The 13,739-nt window shown below is 36.7% G+C and overlaps 1 protein-coding gene and 1 long non-coding RNA gene across 2 annotated transcripts in view; both read left to right on the top strand.

Moving 5' to 3' along the window:
- Positions 1 to 13,739, top strand: part of cntn2 (contactin 2) — a 37,803-nt gene that overhangs the window by 13,623 nt on the left and 10,441 nt on the right. Inside the window, exons 2-11 of the mRNA XM_065241329.2 lie at positions 523 to 628; positions 8,269 to 8,410; positions 9,869 to 10,044; positions 10,279 to 10,374; positions 10,459 to 10,671; positions 10,886 to 10,988; positions 11,110 to 11,288; positions 11,601 to 11,737; positions 12,059 to 12,188; positions 13,543 to 13,693. Coding sequence (XP_065097401.1) covers positions 571 to 628; positions 8,269 to 8,410; positions 9,869 to 10,044; positions 10,279 to 10,374; positions 10,459 to 10,671; positions 10,886 to 10,988; positions 11,110 to 11,288; positions 11,601 to 11,737; positions 12,059 to 12,188; positions 13,543 to 13,693 — 1,385 coding nt within the window. The 5' untranslated portion in view covers positions 523 to 570. The remainder of the gene's footprint in view (positions 1 to 522; positions 629 to 8,268; positions 8,411 to 9,868; positions 10,045 to 10,278; positions 10,375 to 10,458; positions 10,672 to 10,885; positions 10,989 to 11,109; positions 11,289 to 11,600; positions 11,738 to 12,058; positions 12,189 to 13,542; positions 13,694 to 13,739) is intronic.
- On the top strand, positions 1,335 to 5,067 carry LOC135718949 (uncharacterized). Its single transcript, XR_010520934.2, has 4 exons — positions 1,335 to 2,216; positions 2,620 to 2,668; positions 4,435 to 4,478; positions 4,895 to 5,067. It is a non-coding gene; the product is annotated as an uncharacterized lncRNA (long non-coding RNA).

The raw sequence follows: 13,739 nt of genomic DNA, 5'->3' as shown, positions 1-13,739 counted from the left end.
GGTTTTAGGTTGTTTGAAGAATTTGGTGTTTTGAAGGCAAAAAAGCAATCGAACGGGCATCCACACAACGATTGATACGAATCTCTTTGGCTTTGAGATTCGAAATGGACACAGCAGGAAAAGAGATTTTAAAAGAACAAAAGGCATGATTGATTCACTGTGGTGAGGTGGTGTGAAGCATATAAATCTGTTAATATCTGTATAGCTGATTCATTGCGGTAAAAAAAACAAAACATTCTGGATCAGTATTTTTGTCGTTTCTAAACAGATCAATTTTGAATTATGTCCCATTGCAAATAGTTTGAATGCAGTAGCATAAAGCAAAGATATATGTTTAAAAAGAAACTCAATGTGTTTGTATGAGTCACACACAAAGCCAAATTATCCATGAGCTTATATTAGCTGAAGGAAGCGCACCTCAATATCAGGTTGGCTGCAGACCATAACCTCGATCTCAATAAAGGAAGTAATTATTTAGATGTTTTTAGTGAGTCATCTTTCTTTCTTTCTCTCTCTCTCCAGGAGCTGACAGACCTTCATCTCTCACCAGGGTGTGGTTGCAGTAGGAGGATGAGGAGTCTGTTGTGTCTGCTGTCTATCAGCTCTCTGGCTCTGAGCTATGCAGCGGGTAAGTGTGCTCTGATCTTTTGTCTCCTATCATCTCATCTCATTAAGAATCCCAAAGCCTTAGTGGTCTCGCTAAGCTTAGCCTTTCCCCAAACTTTGTTATCACTCCTCCAGTCCTATTCCCTATGCTCCATGTTCTTGTTAAAACATCATTGAAATGTACAATGTCACTTTGATGGCAGGTAATGTGTCTGACATACATGGTTTTAGGGCTGGGCATCTGTGGGGGTCCGCAAATGAATTATTCATTCTGTTATTTTAGATCAGTGGGCAGAAGGGATTTGATTTACTTGAGAGGTGTTTTTGCCAGCTGAAGTAATCCAGGAGCCATTAAACATTAATAAAAGTGTGGTTGTGGCCATAATGCAATTAACTTCTCAAACGGCACTCAAGTCAAAGCTCTTCTGGTCTCACAGCGGGAAACCTTTGACTGTCGGCATGAAGCATGATCTACTTTATAACTATTTCTGCCAAAGAACTGCTCACGTACTCTAAACAGGAATAGAGACCGACATGGAAAATGAGCAACCACATTTCCATAATGACACAGCGTTGTCAGTCCGCAACCATTTGAACTGAAACCACTGAAGTCGCTATAGTGCAAATGTTTGTAAACAAAATTAATGGGCATCCAAATGTAAAAAGCACCAGAATAGCTCAGAAGACAAGGCAATACAGTCATAGTTGTGGATATACCCTGGTGAAAAACAAATATACTTTATTGTATTTCAAGTATATTTAACTTTGCAATAGTACATTACAAATATACTTACAAAGGAATGTACTTTCTTTAAACATATTTAAAGTATGCTTACAACATATTTGCGCGTATTTTTTACAATTAAACTTTTAACATACTTCAAAATAAATATACTTTAGTATATTTTCTAAAAGTATACTTTAGAAAAATATACTTAAAGTTAAAGTTTTGTGCAATTTTTAAAGTATACTAAATTTAAACTTATTTTAAAATGTATTTTAGGTATACTTTATCGGTATGCTTAAAGTTATCATTATAATAATGCACTGACAGTATATTTCTAAAATACATTATTTAGTATTCTTTAGAAACAGTATATTTTAAGTACATTTTCAAAGTATATGGGGTGTACAAATGTATATTATTTTATGGAGAAATAACGTGGGCTTAAAATTACGAGAGAGCAGTATGTTCAGTTACATTTTATATTGTAGATACATTTGTAATATACTATTAACATAAGGTACACTTTAACTTCACTATAGTCAAGCATTGGATAAACCAATTAACTGTGTTTTACCACAAAATAACCGTGGTTTTGCTAATAATAATCAATACACCAAAAAAACATGGTTACTAAACTTTTACCACAAAAAAAAAAACATTCATTTTCGTAAGGGGAATATGAGTGTTTGTTTTTTTTTGTAGTTTTTCAGTCAATTGCATACCGCTTTTAGCTGTACAAAACTTAAACAGTTTTCGTAAATGCATTTCAGAGAAAAGTGAATTCTGAGATTTGAATAATGCATCTGACGTGTGTGTGATGACGTCACGACGCACGTATTTTGATTTTTACCAGTCGTTCAAGGCGGACGGATTCAGTCCCAAGGTACGTTAAAATACCTTAAAATTAATTATATTTGATTATCGTTTGACCATTCTGAAGTTTATCAGTAGACTATCATATTTCGAATGCGAAATGTTGTCAATAACGCGGTGTCTAACTCGCTATTACTGATAAGCTGCTGTGTAGCTTAGCTTAGCTTATAGCTAATGTTAAAGGTTTGAAAGATAGCACTGTCAGCCTGTTATATCGAATTAGTTCACCCGATTGTTTTGTTAAATATATGTATTGGTGTGTATGTATATGTTAATGAAAAAAGGTAGCGTCAGAAAATCTGTTTTTTAAATGTAACGTTAGCGTGAAAGTTAACCATTTATTGACTGTTTAGAGGTTGTAAGGCTTTTACCTAACTGTATTTAGTATTAATGATGCTGCATTCTTTCCTCAGAAGCTAAAGTTTTTCAAAGACATTTGTAGGGAGGACTTTGCAGCTAATGGTAAGTCATTTTAAACTCTTAAGATATAATAATTCATTCGTAGTAGTAAATCAAGCTTCAGTTTAGATAACGTTATACATATTGAAGCGGTTTCCCGGACAGGGATTAGACTACAGAGCTGCCAACTTCTGAGTTCAGCTTGGAGTGAGATTTTTTTTTTTTTTTTTTTGGGGGGGGGGGGGGGGGGGGGGTTGTGGCAATAATTTTTAAGTCCTTAACCAATTGATAATAGTGTGGATTTTAGCTATTTCTGTATAAAATAGTTGGAAAAACTGCGTAAAAATGGATTACTATACAAATCTAATCATATTTTACAAATTAAATTGAAATAAAAGCTTTTACTGAGTTTAAATGACTGAAATTACAGTCTTTATTATTATTTCATACACTTCTATTATGCTTTCCTTCTGATAAAAGTGCCAAAAAAGTTCTTAAAATCTAATGAATAGGCTACTGGTCTCTGTAAAATGTATAACTGCAGATAACAGCAGCTTTGATTCAGTTTATCCACTTAGAAAGAGAAGCATAAAGTGATGATTTGTGATTGATTGGTGATAGAGGGACTGTCACAATCAAATATACCAATTTATATTAAACTAAAGCAACAGATAATGTGCATGTCAAGACCATATAATTATATTTCGTATATGTTATTGTTTATAGATGTCAAATATCAATTGACTTTTTTCTCTTTTATTAAAAACTGTCACAGCAAACATCACACAGGCTTGTACTGATTACAGACATGCACACGCGGGTTGATTAAAATTGCTGTTTTCTGAGGGTATCTGCGTGCGTGGAATCCGGGCAGGTCTCTGCTTCTCATCCAGACCTTGACGCTTTGTGTGTTCAACTGGTGCGGCGCTGACTGATCGGCTTATGACATCAGAGTAACGCGAGAGCAAAGGTAAAGGCGGACCCTTTTGTTACATTTCGAATTGCTCTCGCGGTACTCTGATGTCCTCGCTGCCGAACTTCCTGCGCAGCGCCACATAAAGTGAAATGCTCTTTGACTTTTTGCAGCTAAGTACCAGCAACATGAGAAGTGTGGCACGCAAAAGACAGTGAAGGTACGCTAAAATATAAAAGTGTCAGTACTGCGAGCACTGGTTTAGCTACTTACATCGTGCGTTGCTCTTTCACCATTGCGCAGCCGCGCACTCGCTCTGTAGTTTGTAGCTGGCGCTCCGGCATCTGTAAACAATAACTCCACCTTCTTTGATTTGATTGCCTTTCGCATCATTTTGACTTTGACGAGCGTTTATGTTGATTGAGGCAGGCCAGATAGAGATAGCTTGGCGTTTTACAGTATGTACAATTAGGTATATTAGGCAATTATTTCATGACTTTTATTAAACTCAATGGGAATGTCAATGGTGGGCACGAGCCTGCGTGAGAAAATGGATATGTGGCGTGAGAGCGTGAGAATGGGGTCAATTGCGGGTGTCTCACGGTGAATGCGTGAGAGTTGGCAGCTATGAGACTAGTCCTAGACTAAAATAAATGTAAGAGCTGTCCAAACTGAAAACAACTTGCACTGACATATCTTAAAATACACCAGTGTCCTTTGTTTTGCCTCAAAATGCACACAGGTAATGTTTTTATTAAGGCATGTTTTTTGAAACTGGTTATATTTCTTAATTAAACTAAGGCCTAGTCCTGTTTTAAGATAATCCCTTTCCAGGAAACACCCAATTGTCTGCTTGTTGCATTTTCTTTCTGACAATTTTTACATTTAAATTTAATACAATAAAATCTTTCTTTAGGAGCTGAAGTATTTTATGTAAGGAGGATTTTGCAGCCCATATAGGCAAGTCATTATAATGAAAACTCTTAGGGGTGGTTTCCCGGACAGGGATTATCCAGGACTAGACCTTAGTTTAATTAGGATAGTTTTAACAAACATGCTTTACTAAAAACATTACTTATGTGCATAACGATGTAAAACAATGGGCACTGATGTATTTTAAGATATGTCAGAGCAAGTTGTTTTCAGTTTGGACAGCTCTTACATTTATTTTAGTCTAGGACTAGTCTAATTCCTGTCTGGGAAACCGCCCCTTAATATATATGATGACATTTAAGTCAAGCTCTAGTTTAGGTAAAAATATATCTGCTATACAATCTCTGCCAGTAAACTATAGATTTAATAGAGTAAGTCTTAAATAAATGTAATGTTTTAATATTAAACACTTTTTAATTGAGCTTATTGTCTCTCTTTTTCAGATTTCCTTAGGCTGAACCAAAACCTGCCAGACTAAAGTTGATTTGGGAGAGAAAGACGTTGTAAACTCAATCATCTTGACATTCTTCAATGAGTAATTGTTCAATTTTTAGGCAAATACTGTACACTTTGAATGCTGTGAATAAAACTATATTTTAAATATATTTAAAATGAATTGTTTTTGACTGTTTTAATCAGCTTTTATTTATTTGGAAAAATTATTTTGGTTATGTTACCAGCTAAAGTAATCTATTCCCAAAATAGCACTCTTTAAGTTAACTAATTATTAACGCACTTGAAGTATACTCATTACTAATCTAGCTGCAGGTATGTAAAAGTATACAAAATGTAATGTACTTGGCATATTCATTTTTCACAAGGGCAGTTTTTAGAATTTTGGATTGGCCAAAAATATATAGAATGTACGCAAACAGTCTATTTAAGATATACTGATTGTATGTTTGCAAGACACTCATAATACATTTGTAATGTACTCCTAACATAAATAAAACACACTCTAAATCCACTTATCAAGCATGAATTTAGCACAAAAACAGTCATGTACTTAAATTGTACTAAATACACTTAAAGTTGTTCCACTTTAGCACACAAAAGTACACTAAATACACTTAAAGTTGTACTTTGTTACAATTAATATACAACTAAAATATATTAAGTACAAAATTAGTTGTTCCAAAATAGCACTCTTTAAATAAACTAATCAATAGCACACTTTAAGTATACTGGTCATTAGTGTGACTGCAAGTATACTTAAGTATATCAAAATTAAATATATTTAGCATACTATTTTTTCACCAGGGTAGTGTTTACACTGGGATTATTATGGTAGATAAATACAGAATAGGCTAGCAATGAAAGGAACAAATGCTTTGAGATCATGCTCAAACAAGCAAACATTAATTTTTGCAGCAATGGTCAGGTATTAATATTTATTATTGTATATGTTCAGGTTGAATTGGCTAACAGCAGACGTGCTGTTTTTTTAGTCTTTTACACAACTTTTACAAAGTGTTTATGTGATGAGCTGTATAAAGAGTTCAATGGAAAGGAACTTAAGTGGCAGTTTTGAGTTGTTTATCCCCATAGCAGCCAACACATCATTGAATTTCGCTGTAATCCCTGAGGAGGAACTCTCTCCTCGCCTCCTTCACTCTCATTGCCCTAGTTTCTGTTGGGCTTGCTGAAATTGCAGACACTCTGCCAAAAGCATTTTCTAAATCAACTTGAATTTGTCTCGATTTTCAGTAATATTATACCTTAGAACAATTATATTTACTGAAAAAGCTAAAAAAAAATGCTTGAATTAGACAAATTTTATCCCAATGGCAAACTGAGTTTCTTATATGAAGTATAAACATTCCTCTTAAATATTTTTACATAAAATCATCCTACATAATGTAAAAAAATCTGTGAAAATATAACCTTGACATCTTTATTATTACTGAGTAAGGCCATATCAGATATTGAAAGCAATCAGTGAAATCAAACTTTAATAGCCTTGATTTACCAGACAGGGTCACGTAAGTTGTATACTTAAAGGTTTACTCCACTTTCTTAAAAAAAATCCAGATAAATTACTCACCCCCATACAAAGCCGGCCTTAAGCATCTGGGGACCTGTTTCAATAACTAATAGGGGGCTCTACCCACATAAAACATAGATTAAAGAAGATAAAAAAGCAAGGATTCCTGTTGGTGTACATCACTGGTATATTATTTTATTACGTGCACTTGACTTTCAGCTTCACAGACAAGCAGCTCAACAGAAATGATCCAACCTTATTTAATTAAAAGTATACATTTTCCATATAATCATGAAATGTTTTTTCTAAAAAAAAAAAAAAAAAAAAAATTCTCGACTGAACAAAGAAAGACATCAACATTTTAAAGACATGGGGGGGTGAGTAAATTATTTGGACTTTTTTTAACAAAGTGGAGTAATCCTTTAAATCTGCAATCCATAACTTTTGCCTCTATATTTTTTCATCTCTGTTTGAAACACAAAATTGCAGGTTGATTTATGGACTTCTCTGCAATGGCAGCTTGTGACTGCTCTTCCGAGGGGCACAAATTCAAAATATGTGTTCGGAGTGTCATGTGTGTTGCCCGTGTTTTCAAAATATGTGTTTGTTGCGTCATGTGAACCATGTGCATCAAGTGTTTTGTCAAAAAAAGTGCCTGCGCTGCACACACGTCAAAACCATTTATGATAAAAGAGACGCTCAAGTTCACAAAATACACTCAAGACACTCCCTTAACAGTAAACTCTGATTACGCATGAGATTATGTGAGTATCTTGCAAACGCGAGCGTCTCTTTTATCATAAACCCTTTAGACGTGTCTGCAGCAGGCACTTATTTTGACAAGACACGTGATGCACACAGGATTACTCAACGCGCAGAACACATATTTTGAAATTACGAACCACACACATGACGGGGTACATACAGTACATGTTGTGACAAACTTCACATCGTGCGCCCTCGAAAAAAGAATTTACCGGCCCCCACTGCTTCTCTGTAACCAAAAAAGTTGCAGACAAGAGAAAAAGTTTTTTGCCAATAAGGTAAAAAAAAATGCTAATTCAATTTGACTTTACTGTATTTTTTATGTTTAGATAATCTCACTAAAAGACAAGAATAACACAGATAACACAGTTATACGTATACATTCAGACATGTTTATGCATGCAGCGTTCCACTAAATTCAAAATGCACACATCTAAAGCAACAGAATATGCAGTCTCAAATCTATAATAAAACTTCGACATTTTTGAACGTTGAAAAGCAAAATCTGAATTGCAGATGCCCACGCTGACATAAATGCACACACGCATTTAAGTCCCATATAATCCAAACGCATCTCTGACCTAATTCATAATGCATCAGATGCATTCACGACTATCTGGAGACTTTACTGAATGTCTCTAGACTCCCCAGTTCCCCTCTCTTCTGTCAAAATAGCTGAGTGCATGCAATTATATCTGACAGCTTGTATTCCCTGCTGAGTTTCTCCGGGTGGAGTACGCTCCCACTCTGAGTGCAAATACTCTGTTGTTGTTGGGCACAGACATCCCTAAGGTGTCAATCTCATTGGCACTGACTTCTGGCAGTCAAATGAGACCAGGAATGACAGGATTTTAATACTAAGTACTTGAGATCACTCTATTACACTATTATGGTAGTTCAGTGATATCATTAGATGCACAATGTAAATACTATGGTACATTACTATGGCAATTATTCTTGTACAATATAACCACCACTTTTAATTTCTATCTAAAAAGGCTTACTAAAAAAAACACCAAATCACTATTGACATCTGACATCAGCTGTGTGTTTGTGTGTTTTTTTTAGCAGGGGATGTGTGTGTGTCTGGTCACGACAGTGGGCCTGTTTTTGAAGAGCAGCCGTCTAGTCTGATCTACCCAGAGGGATTGCCGGAAGGCAAGGTCACCCTGAGCTGCCAGGCTCGTGCCAGCCCCGCTGCTATTTACAGGTACGCAAATCAGATTGGCATTTACACCTTATCAAACAAAATAGAAACTAATTTACGTAATGTGTTTTTATCAAACTTTAACTCCAACTCAGTCTCAGTTGGAGTTTCATGTTTTTTACATTTCAGAAATTATTCATCTTAATCTGCATTTGTGTTGTTCTTCATAAAATATCTTGTTTTTATTAAAGGGGCACAAGACTTTTTTAAGATGTCAAATAAATCTTTGGTGTCCCCAGAGCACATATGTGAAGTTTTAGCTCAAAATACCATATAAATCATTTATTATAGCATGTTAAAATTGCCACTTTGTAGGTGTTTGCAAAAAAGTGCCGTTTTGGGTGTGTCCTTTAAAATCCAATTGAGCTGTTGAATTTCAAACACTGATCAAAATGATGGTGTTTTTTTGCAATTAAAACTCAATTGTGCTTTTCTCTTCACTAAATGGCAGTGCTGTGGTTGTATAGTGCAGATTAAGGGGTGTTATTATTATAATAAGAGCTCCTTATGACATCATAAGGAGAGCCAAATTTCAACGACCTATTTTTTAATGAGCTTGTAGAGAATGGTTTACCAAAACCAAGTTACTGGGTTGATCTTTTTCACATTTTCTAGGTTGATAGAAGCACTGGGGACCCAATCGAAGCACTTAAACATGGAAAATGTCAGATTTTCATGTCATGGCCCCTTTAAATTTGTTTACAGAGAATAAATCTTGAATAATTTTTTTATTAAATATTTTTGCAAACGGTTCTTTAAATCTTATACAAAGACACTTACAAGGAAATCTGTATGGTGCATTTATCAATTTCTTTAAAGGGGACATTTCATCTGTTTTAGATGTCAAATAAATCTTTGGTGTCTCCACAGTGCGTATGTGAAGTTTTAGCTCAAAATACCATATAGATAATTTATTATAGCATGTTAAAATTGCCACCTTGTAGGTGTGAGCAAAAATGTGCCGTTTTTGGGTGTGTCCTGTTAAATGCAAATGAGCTGATCTCTACACTTCATGACAGTGCTGTGATTGGATAGTGCAGATTAAGGGCTGGTATTATCCCCTTCTGACATCACAAGGGGAGCCAAATTTCAATTAACTATTTGTTCACATGCTTGCAGAAAATGGTTTACCAAAACTAAGTTACTGGGTTGATCTTTTTCACATTTTCGAGGTTGATAGAAGCACTTCGGACCCAATTATAGCACTTAAACATGAAAAAGTCAGATTTTCATGATATTTCCCCTTTAAACATCTTTAAAGTAGGTGTGTTTCCTAAAATCAATTTATTTTATTTATTTGACTTTAAAGACAAACAACACAAACTGATGCATAAAATAAGTAACAATGAAGGACACCGTATGCATACAAATTTAGTAAACGTTTGCCCGAATTTACAGCATTTTCCATTTTTTACAGTGTTCAAGGTATTGAAATTAAATCTGGCATGTTGTTTCACCCAGGTGGCATGTGAATGGCACAGAAGTAGCTATGGAAGAGGGTTCACGCTATACACTGGTTGCGGGAAACCTTGTGATTAATAACCCTCAGCATGGGAAAGATGGAGGGGCGTACCAGTGTCTCGCCTTTAACCGATGTGGCACCATTGTTAGCCGGGTTGCTACCCTTAAATTCGGCTGTGAGTACAAACCAAATGATTTTCTTCAAGTATGAAAATGCGATTTTTTTTAAATAAAAGTATCTAAAATGAATACTCACAAAATGTAAATATAACACATGGTTTAAATATTGTATGACTTATAGTCTGACCCTCAAAGATCAACTTTTTACTCCAAAGGACATTGATATGAATTTCATTAATGTATCAATAGGATGCCTATATTTTCCAACATTGTTTTTTCCTTCATTCTAGACCTCCATGATTTCCCTCCTGAAAGCAGAAGTCCTCAGACAGTCCATGAAGGAACTGGAACCTTCCTTGCCTGCCAACCACCAGCTCATTACCCAGGTGTGCCTTAAAACAAGTATCACAGTCCATCTTAAACTTGTTTCCATTAAATCTTAAAATTACATTTATATTTATATTCACCAGCTTTGTCGTACCGCTGGTTCATCAATGAGTTTCCCAACTTCATTCAGCCGGAGGAGGGCAGATGGTTTGTTTCCCAGGTGACGGGTAACTTGTACCTAGCCAATGCGAGAACCAATGACACAGGAAACTATTTCTGTTTCACCACAATTAATATGGACATCAGCACCAAGAGCATCTTCAGCAAAGCCGTCCAACTCACAGTTTACGCCGATGGTTAGTGCAAAGCTCCATACTGTCTTTATTGTAATCAAATGATAAGACAAATTTGAATGCAAGAGAGTAAAGTCATGCCAATGATTGAATTCAATGTGAATTTCATTTTAGATAAATTATGAGACTTTAGCTTGGATTTCACAGACAGGGTCACACAAATACAAATTTAATACAGCGCTCTCTCAGTTTTTTATTTTTTCCTTTGGTTCTAAAGCAAACCCAAGGAAATCTGCTCCAAAAATCCGAGTGCGTTTTCCCGCTGAGACTTCGGCATTAGCAGGACAAACCACACAGCTTGAATGTTTCGCCTATGGCAAGTAAGTCCCTCTAAGCACAGATACACTTCCCTTTGGAGATGTGAGTGGCTTTCATTATCACTGCTACATTGGTTTAACAACCTTTTTCTCTCCTCCCTCTTTACTTTGTTGCCACCTATAGTCCCATTCCCAAGATTCGCTGGAGGAAGGTCGATGGGTTCCTCCCGGCTAAGGTTGCAAGTGTAGATGGGCCCATCTTGGTTATCCCCGAACTGACCTTTGATGATGAGGGCATGTATGAATGTGAAGTCTACAACTCAGAGGGCCGGGAAACACATCAGGGACGTGTGTCTGTGCAAGGTAGGAATACAGCTCAGATATCTGCTGGCTGACACCTTGAAGGACAACAGAATACTAGTTAACATCATAGATTAAAGGCCACCAATCTCCAAATTTGATTTCTTGATTTAATTTCACTAAAAGCAAAAAAACTCATTTATGCAATCTTAGCGTGACAATGTTTCTATGGAAAAGGGATACAAATTATTTAAATTTGACTTAATGCTTTTCAAATTAAGTTAAGTGGCTTTCTCTTCTTGTCATTCTGCATTACAAAAAGCAAAGTGAATAAGCAATTATATGAATGTGTGTGTGTGCTCACTCGCTCCACAGCCCAGCCTGAGTGGCTGCAGGTAATGAGTGATTCCGAGGTGGAGATCAGTTCCGAGCTGCAGTGGAGCTGCGCAGCCGCAGGAAAACCGAGACCCGCCATCCGCTGGCTGCGTAACGGACAGCCGCTCCGCACACAGGTCAGCCACACATACTGTGCGGTGTGATCTTCATCACACCGTGTGCTTTATCAGACTCAAACACAACCACTAGTTGTCAAGACTCCGACTGATATATGCAAACTCATTTTGGAAAACTCATAATTTCTCGGGGGCAGCAAGGTGTGACAGTGAATAACTTGCTCATTATCTTTGTATAACTGAAAGTGTGCAAGAGATGGTAGGAGAATTCTTGCATGGCCCTCTGCTGGTGTTAATGGGGCTTGGACAGCATATTTCTGCCTGCACGTTGAGATTGGGTAATTGTAGAAGAATCTGAATTTTACTCTTGCTTGCACGCAGGACCGCGTGGAAGTGAATAACGGGCGACTTAAGATCAGTAACCTTGCCCTGGAGGATTCTGGGATGTATCAGTGTGTGGCCGAAAACAAACATGGCACCATTTACTCGAATGCCGAGCTTCGTGTACAAGGTGAGCTAAAATTTTAAAATCTTTAATCATGAAAGAAGAGTAGGCCTGTGTCTGTACAGTATAAGAATATATATATATATATAATATGATAGTTCACAAACTGTGGTACATGTATGAGTAGTGAAAACTTAAAATTTTATTTACTTTAAAATAAATAAATATTATATACACTGCAAAAAATGAATTTCTTAATTAGTATTTTGTATTGTTTTCAGTAGAAATATCTAAATTTTTTTAAATCAAGATCAAAATGACCTAGGAAAATAAGTCTAGTTTTTAGACAAAAAAAAATATCTGCCAATAGAATATTTACTGAAAACAAGACAAAAATACTAAGTAAGAAATTTATTTTTTGCAGTGTGCAAACGCCTAATGCATATCTTACATCTTTGGTTATGTGTGAAATGCAATATAATATACATAACTATATTTTCAGCGGTGTATAAAGACTTTACATAATGAACCGTTATGTTTTTATTACTTTAGTATAAGCCATACTTACCTACATACAACGCAGGTCCCCTTACAAAGAAGTCGCCATTTGCTGTGTCATGTTTCTACATTAGCCCTAAATGGACAAACTGCTCTACATTTTGTCACTATGTTGTCTCAGACGACAACATGTTTGTCCTGTGGTGGCTACCGTAGCTTCTCTATGTGCTTCGAAAGGGAGTGGTTAGCGGTAGACAAAGGCCCTGTCCCAAATGGCACACTCCTGACTTCCTTAGAGTCCACATTTTGATGACATCATGTAGTGCAGACCTTAGGGACCCTTGATGCGAGTCCACGAGGGTGCACCGAATCGTATTTTGGGACAGACTCGAGCGTCACGCCAGAAAAAGTAAGAGAAGTTGCCCATCAGTGTGAACTCCTCCCATCCGTCGTCTGATTGCTCTGATTGCTCTTTCGCAAGGACTTCTGGGTTGGTAAAATGCGCATCAAGGGTGCAAAGGGGGTGCTGATGAGTACACTTCATAGCATTAAAATGACAGATGGGACACTCTACGGACTCGTAGACTAAGCGAGCACACGCAATTTTAGGCCACAAGACCGAAAGTCCACATGAAGTGCGCCATTTGCAACCTTACCACTAGATGCCGCTAAAATCTACACAGTGCACTTTTAAAGGGAGTGTTGCTGTGTCTAGGTTGTACTTATTTGATCAAAGGTGATACATGATACATATAATCAAAATATTATAACATAAGCATTGACATATTTCTCTTGATATCAACACTAATGCACTTCTAGTCCTCCTCTGCCCACCCATCCATATCTGACCCATATTTGTGTTTCTCCTGCATGCCCACTGTGTGGTTGGCCCTTCATTCCCTGTTCTCTTGCCCTATTTCAGTCCAGGCTCCAGATTTCAGGTTAAATCCGGTACGCAAGCTGGTTCCTGCTGCCCGTGGAGGACGGGTTAAAATGGAGTGTAAACCTCGTGCAGCTCCTAAACCTACTCTCTTCTGGAGTCGTGGCACAGAGCTCCTGACCAATAGCAGCAGGTAGTACAGTCATAACACATGCTTTATGATTTAAAGTCCACCTGTG

The sequence above is a fragment of the Paramisgurnus dabryanus genome, chromosome 14, assembly GCF_030506205.2.
Source record: "Paramisgurnus dabryanus chromosome 14, PD_genome_1.1, whole genome shotgun sequence".
In the NCBI taxonomy this organism is placed as follows: Eukaryota; Metazoa; Chordata; class Actinopteri; order Cypriniformes; family Cobitidae; genus Paramisgurnus; species Paramisgurnus dabryanus.
Note: the sequence above shows the minus strand (reverse complement) of the source record. Positions and strands in the feature narration are given on the sequence as shown.